The sequence below is a fragment of the Euprymna scolopes genome, chromosome 1, assembly GCF_053919585.1.
Source record: "Euprymna scolopes isolate OS-2025 chromosome 1, ASM5391958v1, whole genome shotgun sequence".
Lineage (NCBI taxonomy): Eukaryota > Metazoa > Mollusca > Cephalopoda > Sepiida > Sepiolidae > Euprymna > Euprymna scolopes.
The window spans coordinates 100,860,899-100,885,297 of NC_136482.1; the positions used below are offsets into that span (position 1 = coordinate 100,860,899).

A 24,399-nucleotide genomic window follows, 5' to 3' on the forward strand; every position below is an offset into this window, starting at 1 on the left:
GAAAAAAAGAAAGAAAAAAAAAAAGATTCTGTTTTGACCCTTTCTTTTGTTTGCCAACATAAAAATTTTTCAATGAGGCACGATTGCGTATGCCAATATGCATGCACAGAAACTTGATTAGATTCTAATTTGGTTAATTTTAGAATATCATATAGAATCAGCACGGTATGAGGCCGCACTTCAAATGCTTTAGTCTAGTTTTTCTTGTATTCATTATTTTAAGCAACTCACCAGACATTAACTCTTCTGTCATCTTCATCAAGTCTTGGTAATCTGCATATGCCATGTAAAATTCACATGTTGTGAATTCAGGATTATGAGTCATATCGATACTTTCATTTCGGAACTGACGGCCAATTTCATAGACACGATCGAGTCCACCCACGATTAACATCTGTAATCAAATAATGACCAAATATAATTAAATTCATAATTGGAAACTTAGACAGAGAAAAAAATGCACATCTGATAAATAAAAGCTTAAATTCTTGAGTAATATCTAAGCATGCTACCTTTAGATAAAGTTCTGGAGCAACTCTCATGTATAAATCTAACTTGAGGTCATTATGGTGTGTAATGAAGGGTTTAGCTGTAGCACCACCAGGAATCATATTCATCATTGGGGTTTCAACCTGAAAAACAAAACCAGAAACCATTCATCATTCATAAACAACCTTCACTTTAACAATGTCTAGCTAACATTCACCTTAGACTAGCACATTTGGTGCTTTTAAAAATGTTTTATTTTTGTAAACAATCATTTCAGTTTCAAATTTATATAGAATACTACAGCTCTGACAAACTTGTTTGCACACTGCATGTTTTAGATGGTGAAAGGAAGGACAAATAAGTGCTAAAAGAGAGTGTTAATTTGTCTCCCTTTGCATTAGGATAAAGAGAGTTCCGTTCTTTGGGTGATCTCCCTTGCTTGTAGATTACTGAAAAAGAAGATGAACATTTTGATAAACAATCCTATGTCTAGGATTGGAGTTAGGTGAAAAGTAAACTAAAAAAGGATGTGGTAAGAGGAGGGAAATAGATGTAGAAGTAGCATCATAAGAAAAGCAGAATGAGAGGATGATGTAAAGAAACGTAGTAGTAGTAGCAGAAGCAGAAGTGAAGGAAAGTAAGATCACATATGCGAAGGAAAACTTGAATATTATGAAAGAATGAAAAAAAAAAAAAAAAATGAGACCAGGTTTCCATTTTAGATGTTTAGTGACAATTATTGGAATTGTCACTAAACATCTGAAATAAATCCATGGATCATTTATAATATCCCTCTACCCTCCTCAGATGTGTTTACAATACTAACCAATCAAATTTCATCAAATTTAAAACATTTCATGGTCAAGGGGGTACACCTCATATCACCTATCTATTTCACCACAAACGTTTTGTCATTTTACAACTCATCAGCTTGGCTGAACCAAGCAAAATTAAAAACCAGGACCCCCATATATATTTATTATTGGTAGTATTGTTTAGTTATTTAAACAAAAACAATGTGTCTACCAAAGAATGCTCAATGACAGAGCAATATCAATATGTTGAATATGAAAACTAGTGGCTACACATATGCAAATATATTTCAGTGACCACCCTGCTCGGGAAAATCACATTATCAGGCTAAGAATATCTCCCCTTCTTGGCCTGATAATGTGATTTTCTCTAGCAGGGTGGTCACTGAAATATATTTGCATATGTGTAGCCACTAGTTTTCATATTCAACATATTCATATTGCTCTGTTTTCATATTCTATATATATATATATATATATATATATATATAGAGAGAGAGAGAGAGATAAAATAGATAAGAAGGTCAAATCAATAGACTTAAATAGAGTGTAGATGGATAAGTATTAACCTAACCTTAAAGATAAGGGTGGTTAAGTTAAAATTATAACATTATATTAGTGATGGGATGATTCCAAAATCTTTCCCGATCTCAATATAATTATCAATTCTGTTCTAAATTCTCGATTCCAATTATTTTAAAATTTGATTACAGATTTGTTGCTTTTTTTTTTTGTCCCCCGACAAAAGGAGGGTGGATCTGTAAATTCACCCTTGTCCGTTCATCCATTCACACTTTTCTCAATATAAGTACACCTTGGAATTTTTTGAAATTTTGCACAAACATTAAAACATGATGAGTAAAAAAGTAACAGAACAAATTGTGTTGCCTCCCTAGGGATGCTTTTCGGGTTAAAATGGCTAAAATTGACACTTTTGTGCTTATTAAAAAAAATTGATTTCTGGGATTTTTATAAAACTTTCTGAAAAGTTTTTAATTAACTGATTTCTATATAATTTTGTTTGTCTATACTTTGCGTTAACTCTTGGGTGTGCCCCAGGGGCTCTTTTAGGGCTAATAAAAACACTCCAATTTTCGGACTAATTTACCATATTTGTCCAAAATTTTCCGTGTATGTCTATTTAGCAGTTTTGCATGGCACTGAACTAACTCAAATTTAAATATGTTAAGGCCTTGGGCACTTTTAGGGCTAAATGGGGAGGGGCCAAGGGGAATGATGGACTTAGTCATTTTTTTTTTGTATAGTGCAGAACTCAAATTTACATATATTAAGGCCTAAAACTGCACCGTTTGTTCATTTTCATCAGAATTTGACATCTCTTGGGGCTAAATGGGTAGAGGGGCAAATGCTGAACTTAATCATTTTTTTATGCTTTGTCAACTGTGCACTCACCGGGGACCATGCATGCTTCACTTGTTTATTTAAAAAATTACTGTAAAACCTTTGTGTAATGTCTGCATTTATTTTCACAAATGTAAAAAAATAGAGGGAGGGGGCGTATATTACACGAGTAGATATTTCTAAATATTTTTCTCAAATGTTTTCCTTTTAATTGATTGAGAATAGCTAAACAACTAAAAGTTCATATTTTTAAAACAAAGCCGACTTGCATTTTTTGTTAGTTGACTAATGCCATTTGAATATTTACATAAACAATTGAAAATAGTTGACGATTGGTAAGCAAAATAAGATGGTGTCGGAATAGAATAGTTAACAAACCCCTTCCCATGTTAAGAATGAGTTTCTAAATAACATTCTTAAGATTTAGAAAACCATTCTTAACATGAAGAATGGGGGGGGGTATTGTTAACTATTCCATACGTTCCCGAATGTTCATGCATTTACTCTCAGTACTGCCACTGACAAATATATAATAGTATTGATTTGTTTATGTAAAAATCAAAATAAGATACAGATAATAATAATAGAAATATTACTAATAATAATAATGTCAGATTTGTAGATTAACACCCTCAGCTAAAAATGAGATTTTGCTTTTATTTAATGTGAACAATTGGAAAACTTGCCGGAAAAGAAAACAAAAACAATTATTTTAGAATTATGACGTATATAAATTTAATAGAAAATGATCTATGCACATCGTTTCCAGGTTTTTAGCACTAACCCTAAGTCTGACTGGCAAGATCGTAAAACCATGCGTAATTTTATTTTTTGGAACCTTGAAAATAAATTGCATTTTTTGAAAGGTTACCCAGCGAATTTTTGCATTGTTTCAATTTCTGTTTTGTTTAATTTATGCAAATTAAATAAATTTACATTTTGATGTTATTATGATCAACAACAACAAATTTGTTTTACTAATAGTTTAAAAACAATAAATATTTATCATCACTACTAGCAATGGAAAATTAAGTTTAAAAAATATGAAAAGAATCAGTTTTGGAATCAGAAATTTGGCTTGGATTTTTCCAATACCGATATCCCAAAAAGTTAAGATTTTTTTCAATTCCCAATTCCAATTAATTGTCCCAGCATATTATATACTCAGAATACTGCTGGTATCAACTCAGCGGAATGTAAAAACTTTCAGGTCAAAAACAGCTATTATAAAGTAGATTGATAAATAAATTTATATAGCTGGTCTCTGCAGTAAGCCGTCACATGCTTAAAATTGTTGATTCTAGTGTCTAAGCATTTTACAAGATGTCTTCTACAACTGTACATTAGAGTTCTCAAAATATTTTCAAATAATTATGTACTCACCTCTAAGAATCCTCTTTGATCTAGAAAACTCCGAATATAATTTATAATCTTGGAACGTGTGATGAACTTATGTCTAACTGGACTGTTTATGATCAAATCCAGATACCGCTGCCGATATCTTGTCTCCTAAAAATGATCAAATTATGAAAAGACAATTATAACAGAAGAATTCTAGCATAAAATGAGAAGATGATTTTTATTTCAACTTGCAATAAGTAATAATAAACTCTTCAAAGAGTATAATCATATATGTATAAAAATTACTCAAGATCAAAGGTAGGGAATCAGCAAATTTTTCAGGAATGAGTCAGTAAAAATTAGAATGGAATGGAGTCAGATTTTTTTCAGTCTACATCCAACTATAAAACACAAGAGCCAGGACTTTTTGATCATATCTGATAAAATTATTGGTGCTTGTTCATAAAAATGCACAGGTGAAATATCGCAGTTCCAAGTAAATTAACCGGAAAATTCTTTGATATATTTACATATAAAGCAAAAATAGATGTTTATACTAAAAATTAGGGAAAATTATCAAGTAGAATTTTAATTATAAATAAAATTCAGTTTTATCATATTCTTCCAATTTGCCATTGCATTTAAAATAGGGGAGATAAGTCAGTCTGTAATCTTGCCAAGTCATAATAGCAAATCAGAAAAATATGATAAAACATATTTTTAATTAAAAGTTTACTCAATAATTTTCTTTTATTTTTTTGTGTAGATACCTACTTTTGCCTGATATGATAGTTTGATGCGTGTTAAAATATAGTTGACAAATCTATTTTTTAAATATATCATTTTAAGCAAATACAATATTATGTACTTAATTGTCACGTCGAAAATAGTAATATATCCAAATATTATGAAGATTCATCAAGTAGAACAACTGCTAAAAAAAAGTCTATCGCTATAGACAACAAATATTGCAGCCATGACACAAGTAATCTAAAATATTTGTTTTGGAGTTATGCCCCTGCATTTAGACTCTACTGCCTACTTTATAATGTCTAAGAAAAATACAATTTTACACAATTTTCCGTAAAAATTACTTTTAACTAGAAATAACTTTTTACATGATGATTGTTTGTAATTTTTATATTTTTTACTATTTTCGGCATGACAAGTATGCAATATTGTTTTTGTTTAAAACAACGTATTAAAAAAAAAAAAAAATCGATCTGTCCACTGTACCGTTTGCAAAAACAAGTACCAAAAGTTTCCCTGTAAATTTATTTGAAACTGCCATATTTCACCTGCACATTTTATAGATAAGCATCAAATTATTTTGTTTGATTGGATAAAAATTAAGGGACATAACTCTAGATGTACATTTTCTTTTTGAGAACTGTAGGATAAAGTTAAGAAATCTTGGTTTTTATTTGGAATTTGATTTAATTAAAAAAAAAAACCCAAAAAACAAACATACAAATCTTTATGATGTACGTGCCTGTGACAGAATGAAGATCTCATATTGCAAAAATCATGTAAATTGATTAAATAATTTTTTTAACTATAAGAAAATCAAATTTTATGATGAGCAAGACCAGCGAGATGGGAACTAATAAATTATTTTAGAATGTGTTAAAATCGAAGGATGATAACTCAATTCAACTACCGAGATTGTGTTTGTATTCAAAATAAAACTGTTCAACTGGTAAAAATCGTCAATTTTGATTTTCATAGTTAAAAAAAGATCTACTTGATAAATTTACATGATTTTGGGAACATAACAGGTTTATTCCTTGATGAGTACATGCATTATAAAGATTTGTCCGAATTTGTTTTTTAAGTCGAATTCTAAACAAGAACCAAAATCTCTAATATTTAAATCAAATATCAATATTCAATTAAATTTAAATCAATATTATTTCAGATGAGATTTGTAATATACCACAAATGCGTAAAGTATGATTTTTATACACTATAAAATATGATGATTGGGGTAAAAAATAGCATTATGTGAAAGAAAATTAAGACACACCTGATTCTTGACACCATAATAAAGATGAGGCAGTTGATGAAGACAAGGGGACAACAGAACTAATTCTCGTGGAATGATACTCAATTCTCCCTTCTTAGTTTTACCTTAAAAAATAAAAAAAGTTTTACGTTCATAAAAAGATGGATTTAATATATAAAAGAAATTGTCTACAACTCAAAAGTAAATCAAATTATGAACTAAGACTCTTCTGATTTAACTGATTTACAAGTCAATTGAGGCAAGCATAAAAACAAGTGTTCTAAATGAATTCCTGCCGATTTCAGATACAATTCCCATTTTTTCCCCCCCAATTTTTATTAGATATATGTGTATAGATATAAGGGTAAACTCCGAAATCTTTTTTTATGTTTCTGCAATAAACTACATAAATAAGTCCTTCAGACCAATTAAGAGGTTTGTAAAAGCCATAGAAATGAATGGCACAACTTTCTAAAATATACTATTCTACTAAGCCCAAGAACATCTTTATCAAACTTCAGATTCTAGAGGGGCTGAAGGATGAGGAAATTGAGAGGATTCTTATCTTCAAATAGACTATAGGAAGCATTTAAGTTATCCTGCCATTGCGTACTTGGTAGTATACAGGCACTAGATAACAAAAAATATATAAGGAAGTTGTTATAGGCTTAGGAGACTTAGAAATACTACATCATTTTCTCCCACCATAACTACTTCTTCCACAAAATTATAACGGAAAGGTATTACAAAACTGTTATGAAAACAGAATAAAAAAGGATATGGAAGTCCAGTAGGATGGGAGATTCTGCTGTATAGTTCTGTAATATTCCAATGACAAATTATATGAAATTGTACTAAAAAACAACTTTTGACACTCTTGTACTTTGTATTATATTATATGAATAATACAAGGTGGTCGCTAGAAAAGCGGGAAATTTGTCAAACAATAGTTTTGTTTTACAAAAAATGACATTTATAAAGATTTTGAAAATCAATTCATAAAATCAAACATAAAAGAAGAATTTAAAAATGTCTGTGCACTTCATAGCAATGTCTTAACCTAGAAATTTAAACTTACATGACATTTTGAAAAGCAAATTATGGGATATAATTCCAAGCTCTTGCCAATCACATTTTCGAAGCATTAATAGAGTCTATGTCATGCTGACATTTTCGAGTTTCTGTTCATAACCAGCTCTCAATACCATGTAATCCATGACATTTAAGTCTCAGTTTTTTGAGGGCCAATCCTCTGGTGCAGTAAAATCAGGAGTAGATTGCTGAAGAAATTTTGTTGTGCGAGTCTTTGCACCATCATGTCTATATTTTGTCATCCATTACATTTCTAATATTGTGAAACATTTGTGGACACATCTCTTCACAAGAAACTTATTTTTTTTCCTCCTGCACTATGATAAAACATTTACAAGCTCAAATTTCCCAGTTCTCCTAGCGACCACCCTGTAGTATTTAGTTATGTCACTAACCTGTATAGTTTATTTTCTGTAATAAGCTTATATATATATATATATATATATGATACAAATTATGGAAATGATATTCCAACATGGAGAGACGAAGCAGGAACAAACCAAATTATATGTTCAATATTTTGTCTTTATTTCAAGACTTCCTCAAGATATATATCGTTAGTTCTCATTCCGAAACTAGATTTATTTCACACTCGTAATATTTGATTCATATGCTTATGTAATACATCTTTTGTTGAATAGCGGAGGTTCACCAAACAACTAATCAGAGACAAATGCCTATTCCTTGGAAATATATATACATTGTACAATAGACACATTGTATAATGGATATAGTATACTATAAAACTTGAGATTAGTATAGTCCATTATAAACAAAAAGAAAATATTACCACATGTAGTAATACTACTAAACCCTTAGCTGAGAGTGAAGAAGAGGCAACAGGTACCATATTTTTTCTAGTATGCAGTACAGTAGAACCACGGGAATAGAGATTTTTCAGGTTATGATGTTTTTTTGGCCTTTGGTTATGGTATTTGCCCCGTCTTACGGTGTTATTTATAATGTTATTTGATTAAATATATGTGTATAATAAACTGTATTGTATTTTGTTACTAATTTTTAACATGTACTGTATAAAATTTTGCTTAGGCCCAACCATATGGCAATTACACTTTACGATCCCAACCCTGGAACAGATTTATGCTGTATCCCAGGGTCCTACTGTATAATAAAAACAAGACACATATATAAAAAAACTGTAATAACCCCCCCCCCAACAAAGTTTCAAAAATTCTAAACATGACTATATTTTTAATTATTTTTTCTTCATCTCCTTCCACTCAACAATATTCTCAGCTGAGCAATACCAGGTAGGTACAGAAAGTTAATTGCTATTTCAGTGGATTTAAAATTAAGCACAAAATTACAAACCTGGATGACCTCTTACACCAACAATATCTCCTCTTTTTACTTTGTCATTGGCAGACAAAAATTCTTCTTCAGATGCATAGTACCTAAGATAAACATGGGCACAAAAGAGAAGATAAATAAAAACTTAGGTTAATATTAATTCATAAGGAAACCTTGTTTAAATATTAAAAAAGAGAAAGGAAATGTTATAGTCAGCTAACACACTTCCTAATTTCTGGTGTGGTGCTACCAGAAGCGGCGATAAGGCAAATCAGTTCCTTCACTTTTATTGTTCTTCAGTATTTTTATTGTGAAATGACTTATTGAAATATAATATGAGAAAAGGTCATTATTGAAAAGTATACAAAAAAAAAATAACAAAATTATACAGATAAAAATAACAGTTTTTATTTTCACTTTTAATAGCAAAATTAAAAAAATAAGTTTTTATTTTATCTGAAATATGTTTATGAAATAAATTTGAAAAACATAAGATGCACAGGGGAGATATAGGCGTTAGGAGAAAAAAGTGAAGGCTGATTTGCATTGTCATTGCTTCTGGTAGTGCTATACGAGAAATCAAGTATGTTAGCTGACTATAACCTGAATAAATTTTGTAATTTTTATCAGCATAATAGACATTAAAAATAAATTCAAATGTAAAGATAGATTGATTAATATTGTATACATGGTTTTAATGTAAAAAAAAAAAAAAAAAAAAGTGGGAGTACATAAGAATGGATAGCAGAGAAATATAAATAAAACTTATAATCAGCAGAGAAAAAAATATACATAATAAAAGTAGTTCAAACTTTACAGGATTTGCCAAATAGAGTCCATGGGAATAGAGCCATTTACAAGGAATTCAAAGACTGAATCTGGAACTTTGGCATTCATATCGAAAAGATCCTGCGGATCAGTAACTGAGTGATCAGAGATAGAAGTGAATGCATGCTTACACATCAATGTGTAAAAAGATAAGAAAGCATTGTATATAAATCCATCAAGACGGCTCTAAAAAAGCCCCAGATTCCTACACTTTCTACTTCCTGCTACTGTATGCATATATCTTTTCCTATTTCTAAGCTGATCTCATTAAGCCAGTTTTTCTCTAGATTTATAATTCTGGCTCTTTCTCCTCTTCTAATGAGAAGCTCTTAGCTTCGAAATGCCAGGACCCAAAGAGTTTTTTTCTTTCCTGTCTTCCTTATTAATCTGATGAGTTATTAGTTTTATTCAACTTCAAACTTTCATCTCTCACTTCTTATACTTCTTATATATATATATATATATATATATATATATATATATATATATATATGTATGTATGTAACACAAGTATATGAAAATTTTCAATGCTTATTTGTTGTGAAGAATATTTACTGAATCTACTCATAAATCGATTAAAGCAATAATAAGATATTACAAATAATAGCACATACTTTGCATTCGCCATAACTTGAATCTTCGTATCTTCACCACGTAAGTCATAGAACAGTAATTTAGCTCCAGAAACCCGCTTTGCATGAATCCGGCCTGAAAAAGTTTTAAGATCACAAACTGACACAACATAGTATAACAAATATCCAAAATTATAAACTACAAGATGATTTCACTCCCTGTAATTGCTGACAAAATTCATAATCCTTTCTGAAATTGATGCTTTTTAAGTCATGAACAGCAAATGCCTCCACTCAAAAAAGCTTCCTAGCTGGAAAAAGTACTTACTGAAAGAAACTAAAGCAAAATATATTACTTTTACAAAGAACTTAGAAGAAAAAAGACATTGGCTAATCAAAATCAAATACTGATTTATCAGGTGCATTACTAAATGGGTCTAACTTCAAGAATCCAGCTGATCTAGCTTAGATCATTCCATAACTAAAAAGCTGGATTTTTATTAATAAATTCTCGTCAAGAAGAGACAAGGCAGATGATATATAGTGACCACAATCACTTAATAGGTCTGGCTTGTCCGCCAAGTTTCAATAGTGAGTGTTCAACAGGGTTTTTTCTTTTTGTCTTTCAATAAGTATTCCTGGATACATGAAAAATTGTCAATAATTGACACACTCCTCTTTTGACAGTCCTGAATTTGAGTGTGATGCCCCTCTTTAATTCAGTAATATGGATATTGCTTGAAAGGCATTATCTTTTAAATAACCACACAGATAAAAGTCTAGTAAGGGGTGGAGTTCAGTGATGAGATTATCAGCAAACTCATCATAGAACAACGCTAAAATAAAGACTGTTGAACATTCATGATGAAACTTGGTGGACCAGTCAGGCATAGACAGAAGTTTATTTTGAATCAAATATAAATGGATTGCAGAAAGGTTTAACAATTTCACTGGTAGAATTTTGTTTTATGTCACACTGTACAATAATCATTTGTATTGTGTTAATAGGGGTTATTAATTTTAATTAAAATAAAACTTGAAAAGATTTCACTTAAGAAGTTCTTCATAAAACATTTAAAATTTTAACAAATTATGTTTATTCATTAAATTAAGTTTGAATGTATAATAATGAAAATAACAAACAAACAATTTTGTTTGACAATACTTGTGAGATGAGTTATTGCTTATGTTTACAAGTCTGTTATGGTTACAGCGTTTCGACCATGGTAATCTCTCATTTTTTTCAGAGGCATTAACTTTAAATTGAATCCTTCATTTACTCCACTGGGTGCAGATTGCTATCAACAAACATTCAACGTCTTTTATATATCTTGTATTCAATTATTTTTGTTAAACTAATGCAGGAACTTATTTAAAATTTAACTTCTACAATATATTATGCATTAGATTACCTTTTTTTTTTTTTTTTAATGCTAATGTAACATTGCTAAACAAACACTTTAGTTCACAGGGTTGGAAATAAATACCACAAAGAGAAAAATGAGACTTTCACAGGATACAAACCTCTGAGAGATCACTCAACACGGGTGATTTTTTAGACCCCGACTAATAAGCCGAACAATTAGAGAAAGATTAGCATCAACAACCCTCCCCAGCCTATTACATAATGTATTGTAAAAAATAAATTTCAATGTTAAACTTATACAATATATCTAAAAAGGTATAGAACACAAAATGAGTAATGTATTCGCGTGAATTAAATAAACAGTTCAGTTAGAAATTACAAAAAAAGGCAACCGATGAAGAGTACAATGGTTGAAATGTTGCGAACATAATAACTAACAAGATAAGACAGCAGTCCAAAATATGTAAAATAAAAATATAAATATAAAAAAAAACTGTAGATGAATACAGAGTTATGTCCCTTTTCATTGTTTTTGTTTTTGTAAGATGGTAGCAATTTGACAGTAATTCAGACCCAAATAAAGTATTTTCTGGAAGGAATTAAATCAAATTACATTTTATTCTTCTTAACAACATGCTGCAACAATCATCATCATCATCATGAGTTTAACATCCTTTTTACATGGTGGTATATGTTAAACAGTTTTTAAAAATCTACTTCCAAACTAACCTATCCCTCTTTCTCTCAAATCCATTCTTATAATTTCCTCATGTTTTTCTTGACTTTCCACTGCCACCTTAGCTTATTCTATATCTTCTAACCCAAAAAGCTTTCATCCATACTTTGAATATTACCATACCATTACCATCATGCTCTGCACACATCTCCCTATATTGTCCAGATTAAATCTTCCCCCGAGGTCATTAGTTCTAAAGTCATCTTTAAGACTCACATTACACATCCATCATCATTTCTCTTTATGAAATGCACGTCCTCATTGGTGAAATTTCACTTCTCTACATCATCATTGTGTACACATGCCTAATAGACTCTTCTGATGTTCTGCTGGTTAGTAATCCATTACTAACTCTTGCAATAACACTAGCATCAGCTCCTCTCTAGGCTCCAATTAGCAACTTTTGGACAACCTCAATACTTTTACCATCCAAATATACTTGGTCCATATTAGAAAACTCATCTGCCTTCATTGTCTTACACATTTTGCAGACTCTCCTTATCCTCTCTTAACTTACCAGTAATTCCACTGCATGTCTTGTGTATCCAATGCTTACAAGTACTACAAAAAATTTGAGTTGCACCCAACTCCTTTTCTACAAACCAAGCATGGGAATTTTCCTTTTCCCAAGGGCAGTTCATCACTAATCATCAATTTGGTCTTGGTACTATTCACTTTTTACCTTTCACAGCATTCCTCTAAGTTTTTAACTTAACAAGTAAGTACTAAATCAGCATAAAATGTCCTTTCCAGATAACTCATACAAAACTCTCTGGATGTGTCTAAGGTTGGTTGGTTGGTTGTTTTTGTTTTATGGCATATCAACCCTTTTCAGGTTATTTAACACTGAATCCATTGATTTTGAAGAAAATTTTTTTAATGGAATAATTTTTTTTTCCAGTCAGTTTCTATTTAACCCATGGTTGGGACCCTAACAGATACTACCACTCCGAGTCAGAGTGGACTTGGGAGCAATGGCAATTAAGGGGTGGCTCCACACTCCCCAAAGTCCACAAGTTGGGGCCTCACCATCAGATATAGTTTAAGGTCATATCCAGGACCATGCGTCTAAGGCACAAATGAAAAGCAAGGAACTCAGTATAGAACTCTGATGTACTCCCACTTTAACATTAAAGCCGTAACTAAATGTTCCGTTAAGTCAAACACAATTTTGAGCATTTCTGTACATTGCTTGAAGAAATGTCACCAACTAACTGCTTGTCCCTAATTTATGCAAAGTCCACCAGACATTTCTTGACACTTATGTCCAAAGCTTCCTTCAGATCCACAAGAAAAGTCTGATGAACTTGAATCAAATATTGATGTTGTAGAAAGAAAGTTATCGATAACAAAGAAACAAAAAGACTGACTTTACTTCATGTTTGAAGAAAATGGATATTTTTTTTTAGAATCATCATTTTCAGTTAAACGAGAATGAATCGAATTACATTCTGAAATGGAGAAAAAAGATTGAGAAACATTGGTTTAGAAAATAAACAAGATTTGTTCTTACCTGCCACACTGACAGTTTCATTTTCTAAAACAGTACCAGGTTCTGTGTTCTGGTAAGTTTCAATGAATTTCTCTAGAGAAATACTAACATGAAACTTATGAGGGTAAGGCTGACAATCAGTATCTTTAAGGGCTGCAACTGCTTTACTACGAAGCTTGAAATATTCCTGTGAAAAAAAAAAAAAAAAAAAAAAAAAATTGAAATATTTATATTTAATAATTTTCTAAAAACAAAAATGGCAAACATATATATGGCACATTATTCAATTCAAACGTCTACAAAAAAAAAGAAAAATGAAAATTATTATCACAGCAACTCAATAACCAGTGGACTTAAATGATCTATGTCTTGAATAATATTGTATTACTTGGACTACTATTCTCATATTAATTGTTATATTCATAATGTTTTAGCCAATTGTAACCGCAGACTTTTTCAGGTGCATCTTTTCAAAGTTGGCACCCTTTCAATTGAACTCAGAAACTCATACAGAATTTCGAGCTGAGCCCTTTGTAAAATATTTCCAAGTTAGACTAGAATAGAGTTTCTCAACCAGGTTCCTTAAGAGCTTGTCAAGAGTTCTTTCAGAAAATAAATAGACTGAGTGTCACATTGCAGAAACATTTCATTGTTGATTAATATATTTTTTTATCTGTATTATTCTGATTGGATATTGCTTGTTCAACAAATTATTTCAGTAGCAAGTGTCGATAATTATGCATTGAATTGTTATCATTTACTATTAATTAATCATTTATGGAAATATAAATGCAATAGTGTAAGATAAAACAAAATTTTAAGATTTCATTTCAAATTTCTTTAATACTCCCTAGCAGGAATACCCAACATTGCCTGGGATTGAATGATGATCAACGAATGTTTCACACTCTTATATTTTTATTATCATCGAAATCGGTAAAATAGTCCATTTTTCAATCAAATCGATTGATTACCTGCTCTAGTTGGGGATCCATCAGCTGCACCAGGAGGAAGCTTCATATGTCTCCCCGCAGTGACTTAGTCCACAATTTATTGAAGCCTATATTGCACTGTAGATAACCTACTGTTGATTTTATAAAATTATTTTTATATATGTATATACTTGAATTAAAGTTTAAAATACAAGTCAACTATCATGGTTCATTTGTGCTCTAAACAGAAACATTCATTTCAAATAACTTACTGTTGATTATGTGTGAGTCTTTCTGCTTGTGTGATAATAAAACTTCTCAAAACACATTTGTGATGTTAGGCTGTATAAGGTATTAACTAACAAAATCGTCTGTTTCTTTTTTTAATAATTTTTTTCTGATCATCAATACTTATTGACTGCCAGATCGGCCCAGCCATTTCAGAGTTCATAAGGAATGAACTTCTTCACACACAAAGTTCCTTTTATATAATTGTAGAGATTCTCTTCTTTCATTCCTATTTACACAAAACCATTATGTACCCATTTTTTCTTCTTTCATTCATCGCATAATCAGCACAGTAACGGTTTGCCTGCTGGTTTGGTTGTTTTGTTTTATGTCATATCAACCCTTTTCGGGTTATTAATGCCAAATTCAGTAATTTTAGAAAAAAGGTTTCAGGTTTCAAATTCTTTATACCTTTAAATATTTATTCATAGTGTTTAGTTTTATAGAAAAAAAATTATTTTTGTTTTTGGCTTAGCAAAACATGACTGAGTGTTGCAAAGAAAAAGGAATAAAAATGATAACATCGATATTAGGTGCATTTAAGTCAGGAAACCAATATTTTCAGACATCCTGATTTAGTAGCACCAGATGCTGATTTGGTATCCCTGGCTGTTAGTTTATTATTTTTATTGTTATTATTATTTATAAATTTAAATTTTAAGTTTAAATACTCAGGGTTCGTACAGATTTTCAATGTTCATTTTCAAAGTTTTTGAAAGCTTTTTCCAGACAAAATTCAAGTTTTCAAAACAAAATTTGGGGTGTTTTACAATTGACAGAGATTAAAAAAAAGTGGTAAAAAAATCAAATATGAAATAAATAAATGTTACTATAACCAATAAAAGTTACTTTGAAACCTACCTCCATCATCTTTTGTGTGTTTTTATGTAATTTTAAATGCTATTTATTTCATCTTAAATATTAATTCTTTTTATGGCTTTTACATTTCCAACCAAAATCGCTAGTCTTGTCCAGCCTCATTTTAGGTTATCACAATTTTCTTTTGTGGGGTAGGAAAAAGAATTTGCCATTGGAGAGTCCCATCCGCAGAAGGAAAGTTGAGGGAGAGGGGACAGTCATTTTTTTATTTATGGCTCCTGCACTACCTACCACTCCCTCATTAAATGATCAATGAAAGCAAAAATGGAGATAGATTTATTTTGATTTTATTTTTGATATTTCAACACAAATTTTTACTGGACATAAAGAATACAATTTGCAAGGCATTTCAAGATATTTTCAAGGATTTTTCAAGGTAATAATTAAAATAAGGCCTTATCAAGGCAAAAGTTAAAATTCAAGGACTTTTCAAGTCTGTGTGAACCCTGGTACTATTGCAATTAAAAAAAAAAGTGAAACGAAAATGAAAGACTTCTGGGCAACACATCGGTTGGATAAATACAGATTTCTAATCCGAGTCTTACGTTTGGGTCAATGTCCTCATCATCAGTGCTGATCAGCTTATTCTCTTGCTTCACTTCTTTTGTTGTATTCACTGCAGTTGCCTTTTCAGCTTTCTCCGCCTTCTCTTTGGCCTTCTTCTCAGCCTTCAGGCGACGCTTCAATTCACTAAGAACAAACAAACAACAAAAATCTTGGTCAATAAACAAAAACAAACATCCATTAAAAAGATAAGATAGAAAATAATGTTTTGCAACCTGACAAATCGCTTTAATTTTTGTCCAAAGTTCTTCCAAATTTGAAATTTTATCATTATGTAGCTGTTGCTGGATGCAATGCCATACATTTTCAATAGGATTGAGGTCTGGAGATTGTGCAGGCCAATCCAAACACGGAATATCATGCTCTTCCAGGAACCTCTTGACATTGCCAACTGTGTGAATGGGAGCATTATCCTTCATAAAGATGGGATCATCACCCAAATTCCGACCAAAGTAAGGTAGAAAATGCTTAGTCAACATATCAATGTACTTGGTCGAATTAATTCGACCTTGCAAGCGAACTATAGGCCCTGGACTATTGGTACTAATAATGCCCCACACCAAAACTGAACTCCTACCACCTTGCAGCTTGAAACTGAGCACCTAAGATTAAATTCTTTGTCTTTCCTCCGATGGACGTACTGCCTACCACCACTGCCTAGCCTATTGAACTTGCTTTCATCGCTAAAAAGCACTTTTGACCAATATGAAGAGTCATGATCTTCATTGCATCTGACAAAGTCCTGACAGCGCTTTCTGTTCTTTACAGAAATCTTGCAACATATTCTTGCAAATTAAATTCCTTTAATCTGTTCTTGACAGTAGAAAGGGAGCACTTTTTAACAAGATTGCAATGTTGTTGGATTTGGGGAGCCGTTTCAAATCTGTTTCTTAGGTTGCGGATCTTGATAGCATTGTCTTCCCTGTTAAAAGTAACTCTAGTATGACCAGATTTAGAGGCATCACGAACACTACCTGTGTTTTGGTTTTCTCATCACATTTCAATCTGTGGCCAATTTCTCGATTGGATAAACCATGAAGATGGAGATAAATGAGCTCCTGATGATTACTAAGAGAAAGTCGTGGCATATGGACTAAATGTTACCTTGTATAACCTGGAACGACAACAATATACGATTAGAGATGCTTTGTTGCCTGTTGGTGGATATTTTAAACTGATTTAGGGGTGATAATTTAATCTGGTTTTAAGCAAATTTATTGCCGTGGACTTTCTTTTTGCCTCCTCAATTAGAAGTTATTTTTTTAAATTGACGTGAACACTAGAATATTTCAAGTCAAATATGAACAGGTAAAATTATAGAGGAATAAAAGGTGAATCAAATGAGGTATAGGTTGTTTAAACAATTAGATTAAATTTAGCTTAAATTTGCAGTTTTTGATAAAATTACAAGTGCGGACTTTCTTTGTGCGGGCACTGTATATATATATATATATATATATATATATATATATATATATATATATATATTTTAGGAGGTATATTTGATAAAAAACAAGGAAAAGAGTGCTCAATACGTTAGTAGAGCGCAATATGTTTTTATTATTATTTCAACCTCGGGTGTATCAAATTAATCCATTGCAGGTTTTTTCAATAAATGAGATAAAGATTACCAGTTCATATCTTCAGATGATTTAAGTTAAAATGAATTATAAGGAAATTGTTTTTCTGATTACATATGTATATTAAAAACCAAGAGTAGGAGTAATGCATAAAGAGGGGAGGAGGGAAAAGGGGGAAAATATAAGAAAAAATATATTTAAAGTAAATTAGAGGCAATAAAGAAAGGAAAGAAAAGGATACACTTGGCAGTCTCTTTCTGACAAGTGTATTCTTTTCTTTCTTTATTGCCTCTAATTTACTTTAGATATATTTTCTCTCTAATATTTTTCCTTCTCCCCTCTTAATGCATTACTCCCACTCTTAATTTTATATAATAAAAAAAAAAAAAAAAAAAAAAAAAAAAAGAAAAACCCAATTTTTTTCCTTATAATTTATTTTAATTTAAACCATCTGAAGATATGAAGAGTAATATTTATCTCATTTATTGAAACAACTTGTAAGTTGATACATCCGAGGTTGAACAAAATTGACTTGGGTGCCATCAGCTAGAACTGAAACCAAAACATTTAGCACTTCATCCACTTCCCTACTGTTTGAGTTATCGACAGATAGAGAAGAAAGGTTCAAAATTAAACCACTTCAAGCTATGAATGAATTTGCGCATGTGCAAAAGTAATAGAAATATGTTGGCAAGTTAAAATGAACATTTTGCATTTCAACTTATTGAAATTTTTGTATGCATTAATCCTCCATCCAAACAAAGATTTTACTCATTATAAACCATCCTTGGTGAATATTTATTATTTCCTGTTAATTTCAATGTTATGTGACCAGGAGTTTATCGGTTAAATATTTACACACACACGCATACATTTACTGTTTTATTTATATTGAGTATTAACTAGCTATACCAATAATTTATAATGAACTATTCCCCACGTTAATTTTCCAATCTAACCCTTTTTGTCATTTTTGCCTATGCTATTTTTTCTGGTGCTATTATTTACCTAAATTTGTTTTAGTCATACTGGTAATTTAAATTCAATAAATATTCATCATTTTATCATTAGTATGAGCGATAGAAAATTATGTTTTAAACAAAGAAACAAAATAAAAGAGTAAAGAATTATTTTTGGAATCAGAAATTAGACTAAAATTTTTTTATGATTTCAATAATTAAAAAAGTTCCGATTTTTTTATATTTCGATTCCAAGTAATCGTTTCAATATTCATCTATTTTATAATGTTGCCAATAACATAGTACAACAACAAATGACAAAGCAGAATTTCATTTGTTAGTTTAAATGCCATTTGGATCTGATTTTGAAAATCCGACAAGATAACTCTGTATATTAGATCTTTAATTTGATAATCTTATTTAATAAATGCTATAGATCCATTCAATTAATTAGCAAAACAACTAGTTGACAATAAAAATATAGAATAAATGGCGTAAAACCTGGAAAAATCATCTTCATGAAGTTTCTCAAAACATATTGTAAATTTACTTAAAAAAATTAAGAAAGGCGGGAAAACACCCATCTTGTTTGATAATTTTCTATCTACAAACTACATCAGGAGTATTTCAGACATTGAAAAGGATGTCCGTGGTACTGAATTTACCTGGCTTTTAATGTCCAGCTGGTAGAATGAAAGCTACATGATGAGCTTGGTAGAACTGGTATCACTTTGTGGACAAGTGTCCGACGGGTGAGTAATTGTGTAACCCTTCGAGACAGAAGAATGTAGGCTAGCTTGGTAGACATTGTTTTCAGAGGGACAAACCTTGCCGGCAGATCCGTTTCACACGTCCTCCCTAGCGACCAAAACAGAAAAAATTGGATCATGTATCTAAAACCTAGAGGTTATAACTATGTATATGACTAAGTGTCATTTTTGCAAGTAAATGAAGATACTAAAGAAATATCTTGGTAGTATTTATCCTAAAATGGAGAAGACATGTGTCGAGTAATTCTTTGTATCGTCGTACAAAAAGGATTTATACAATAGGTGATTAATGTAAAATGCATAAATAAATTTACTAAAAAAAAAAAAAAAAAAAAAAAATAATTCAACAATTAACAAAATAATTTTCAGATATCTTGCTAACTTTGTAGGCTGAGAGCAAGCTGAAGGCGTTTCCTCAAATAATGATGGAGATGTGTTAATAGAGACAAGTCAATTCATGAGGGTCCCTGGTGTGGTCCATGTGCTGAGGCTAATCACTCAATTGCAATTAATTGGAGTACAAATTTGTCAAAATGATCAACATTTTTTGTCATAGCAACAACATTCATCCTGGGTTGGTTGGGCTGGCTCTTTCCAACAAGTTCACCACATCCCGAACATTGGTTGACCAGGCATTCAAGGCTGCTCTTGTTTTAAGTGTAAGCCATTCATGGTTCCAGCGACAAAACCTGTACAAGTGGGGACCAACAATCAGGTTAGTATCCCACTTCACTGTTCTGAGTGAGGTTTTAAGTTGACCACCACAACATTTTTTCCAGTTTGGGTGTCACCGAAGGGTGTGACCGAACCAAAAAAAAGGTGTCTGGCAAGGAAAGATTTTTGGAGGGAATCGATCTTACAGTGAGTACGAATTGTACTGTTGGGGATAAACTATTACCAGTGGACACAGAGGATGCAGCATAGGTAGTGAGGGTTGAATACCTCCAGTTTGCATAGGTCACATGCCCACACAGGCCGAGTCTCACAGCCATAAAGGAAAATGGTGCAGACGAAGGCCTGGTAGATTCAGACTTTGGTATTCAGCCATATTGTGATTGTTAGATTCTTTTAAGTAAAATAAGAAACGTGTAAAGAAAATATACGGGACAATAAAATGAAACATGAAAAGAAAATAGAAACATAAATAAAAATGTGAAAAATAAAAATGGGAGGGGGGGGAAGAAAAACACATTATTATAATATAAGAATAGGTTAGATACAATATTTTTATATGGTATAATAATGTCGACAAATTGATCCTCATTAGATCATCATAATTAAGCAATGTTCAGTCCGGTCAGTACCAGATGGATGATTATTTGGGAATACCAAGCGCTGTATGTAGGATGTCGACACCTTGTAAGAACTGCAAAAACCTAACATCATCATCTCCCCTAACCAAAATATACGTGCAACTGGGAACCACTTGTGAATTTGATATTCCCTAAATACTTCCTCCTCCTTTGGAAGACCGTGGCGTTCAACCCACCTAGGGTGAATAATGCCGCTGGCTGGCTAGATCCGATATTTATAATATTTTACTTACTCTGTACATATACAGCCTAAAAATTTTCTCAGCTTGTTTGTTTTCAGAAAAGCATATCAACACTTTTCTGACTGGGGAGGGGGATCAGTGTACAGAAACTGTCAACTTTTATCTCATAATCGCCCCCCCCCAAAAAAAAACAATACCGAAGGAGAAAAGCAACTAATAAATTTATTTAAAAAAAAAAAAAAAAAAAAAAAAAAAAAATGACAAAATATGATTATTAGATTTAAATTAAGAAGTACATGAAAATCTTTTCCAACCACCAAAATTTAAAAAGCCGATATTTAGAACGTTAGAAAGTTTTATTTTAATGTCCAGTGAGAGCTCCTAGAGCAATTTAAAATTAGATTGTCTCTCTCTTTTTTTTTTTTTTTTTTTTTTTTTTACATAGGCATCACCACATTATCAAGGCCCAGAGGCCACTCAAGGATAAGGGTTAAAGAGTGTACAGTAGAAATTGGACAATATAGTAATCATTAGTAATGAAAATTGGGTAAATTTGATAACTTATATGGAACGGCTCATCAAGAACTTATTTACTTTAGACTTGAAGACAACCATATTGTAGTCAGCCGGAAAGCAGGAAAACGGAAGACAATTCCACAGGCGTGCAGTTCTAAGAAAGAAGCTTTGTTCATGGAATCTACATTTAGGTTTAGGCACAGATAAAGAGTGGGGGAAATTATTGATAGTGTTTACAGCTAGACGAGTGTTTCTTGTGAAAGTTTGGCGAGGGGGGACCATAGATTGAAGCTCAGTCGAACTCTTTCCATGAAAATAACGATACATCAGAGACAAACTCGCAACATCTCTTCTGTGAGATAGAGGTTGCAAGGAGGAGAAAAGAACATCTACGAGGCTACGAAGTCTATTTTGAACTTTATCAAGGCAGGACAAGTCCTTTCTAGCAGCTCCTGCCCAGATGTGGCAACAGTATTCCATCCTTGGACGTACCTGGCTCTTATATAGATAGAGAATAGCATCAGCAGTGAGATATTTACCGGATCGATAGAAAGATCCCACCATTTTTCCAGCGGCCTTGGCAACAGATTTGATGTACGTGTTCCATTTAAGATCAGGAGTAATGGTCAAGCCCAGAAGCTTGAGGCCTCCTGAAGACGAGAGCCATTCATTTCAATTGATGCCAAATGTGGATTAGAATGTTGATGATGTAAAGAGAGAAGCTTGGTTTTAGATGCATTAAAAGTAACCAGCCACTCCTTTCCCCATTGTACTACGTGCTTAAGATCAGAGGAGAGAGAATTGGAGAGAACTTGGTCGTTTACGTTTACTGTCTTAGATGTGCTACCATAAATGGTAGTGTCGTCAGCATAAATGTCTACAAATGATGTAAGGATATGATTTGGAAGATCATTAATGTAGATCAGGAAAAGAGTTGGGCCCAGGATGGATCCCTGAGGGACACCGGCATTAATACTGTGAGCTTCTGATTTTTGCCCCTCAACTCTTATGAACCTATCAGAAAGAAATGATTTAATAATTGAGAAGACTTTTATTCAAGAAAAGGAATTACATTAGGAGTCAGAATGAAGATTGTTTCAGAAAATGTTAAATTGAAATGAAATCTTTTGAAATAATGTATCTAAAATTTTTTACTACCAACCCTAAGGGGTTTGTATTACTGTACACATAGATTCGAAAAAGTTGTCAAAATACAAATATATAACAAATAAATGTTATCAAAGGCAAGATAAGTTACTTTTCTACCTAACTGGATATATTTTTTGTGTTTTTATTCAATGTAACATGTTTATTCAGCTCGAAAAACATGCAGTGTTTACCGATGTATGTATTGGAAAATTCAAAATGGCACCCGACTGTCTCTTTAACACGGTAAGTTTGGGAAAAGATGTTATAAATAATAAACTAGACAAAATACTATTAAAAACCAACCGAATATATGTCAACTTATGTCACGGTAACATATATTGAGCGAATTTCTAACCGTATTTTGTCTAGTTTATTATTTATAATACCTTTTCCCAAACTTACCCTCTCCGAGAGAGAGTTGGCCGCCATTTTGAATTTTCCAATACATCGGTAAACATTGCATGTTTTTCGAGCTGAATAAACATGTTACACTGAATAAAAACACAAAAAATATATCCAGTTAGGTAGAAAAGTAACTTATCTTGCCTTTGATAACATTTATTTGTTATATATTTGTTTTTTGACAACTTTTTCCAATCTATGTGTACAGTAATACAAACCCCTTTTTCGAATCTATGTGTACAGTAATACATTGTATTACTAATACAAACCCACAAAAGCAAACAAATAAAACAATTAAAAGAATCGTTGGTATTTTTTACGACCTGCTCCAGCATAAACCACCCCAATCAACACATGTTAAGAACGGCTTTCGAGGTTGGGAAGGGGGGTGGGTGTTTATTCCGAAAACCGTTCTTAACATGGCAGGTTGAGGTGTTTATAATACGCTAGGGCACGTCGTAAAAAAATTACCGAATTGTTTTTGGCATTGAAAAATAGGCATACTTTTTTTCCGATTCCGACTCTCAACACTATTAGCAAGGTCGTAAAATTACACTTAACCACACAGAATTTATCTCGCGTAATCAAAGAAGATGATATAAAAGAAGTAAATTGCCCTAAAAAACGCTCGGAAATGAGGATCGTTTTACGTTAAATGTATATGACAAACTGAGTGATCCCATATCTAAAATAATTTTTTTCTTTCCGCTAAGTTTTTCAAGGTGTTCACACGTAATCGCCTAAAATAAGTAGAATCTCATTTTTTTTTTTTTTTTTTTTTTAAAGGGCATGGTAGCTTCAAATGTTAATCTACAATATACGCTTTCCCAGGAAATTAAATTAAAAGCAAAACTGAAAACTTTTTTTGTTCATATTAAGAATAAAAAAATGCAACCAATGCCGGGAAATAAAACGAAGACAATAAAGGTGAAATGGGTCTTGTTTAGTGATACTTCTAAAGTTAGTCCGACGAAATAGAAACAACAATATTACACAAAATATACAAATAGTTTTTAAAATTATCATTTTGTTACTTAATTGCGTGTTTGATAGAAGTAATGTGTATTTTAAAGGACTCACTTCTTACTGATATTCTCCTCGTCAGCCATATTGCAGTAGTACCACGTGCACAATGTTCTACGCCAAAGGTTACATAAAAAAATGGCGAGTCGAGAGAAAACTAACGAAACGAAACGAAACGAAACGAAACGAACCCACTACTTCGGATGACGCAATTTTCATAGAATTTTCATTTTATACTTACATAATTCCATGTATTTTTGGCTTCGTGGGAAATTTAGTAAAACAAAAATATATTTTATATAAAAGAAGATTTTATTAAAATAAAAAATGTTCAAATTAGTCTGCTATTTTTTTTCGAAACAAGATGCAACAACCTTTTTTACCTTTAAAATTAAAACTTTCAAAAATATTTCTAAAATTAATTACATTTTTTCCT

General features: G+C 31.6%; 1 protein-coding gene across 2 annotated transcripts in view; it reads right to left on the reverse strand.

Moving 5' to 3' along the window:
• LOC145260433 (lysine--tRNA ligase-like) overlaps positions 1 to 24,147 on the reverse strand; it is a 38,460-nt gene extending 14,313 nt beyond the window's left edge. Inside the window, exons 1-10 of one of the 2 annotated variants that reach the window (XM_080118483.1) lie at positions 24,021 to 24,139; positions 19,274 to 19,466; positions 16,051 to 16,195; positions 13,428 to 13,593; positions 9,855 to 9,948; positions 8,434 to 8,516; positions 6,031 to 6,134; positions 4,047 to 4,172; positions 513 to 632; positions 232 to 394 (exon numbers count right to left, since the gene is read on the reverse strand). In XM_080118483.1, the coding sequence (XP_079974609.1) occupies positions 232 to 394; positions 513 to 632; positions 4,047 to 4,172; positions 6,031 to 6,134; positions 8,434 to 8,516; positions 9,855 to 9,948; positions 13,428 to 13,593; positions 16,051 to 16,195; positions 19,274 to 19,416 (1,144 nt within the window). In that variant the 5' untranslated portion in view covers positions 19,417 to 19,466; positions 24,021 to 24,139. Of the gene's footprint in view, positions 1 to 231; positions 395 to 512; positions 633 to 4,046; positions 4,173 to 6,030; positions 6,135 to 8,433; positions 8,517 to 9,854; positions 9,949 to 13,427; positions 13,594 to 16,050; positions 16,196 to 19,273; positions 19,467 to 24,020 lie in introns of both variants that reach the window. The other variant, XM_080118570.1, reaches the window with a different exon arrangement.
• Positions 24,148 to 24,399: the final 252 nt, after the last annotated feature.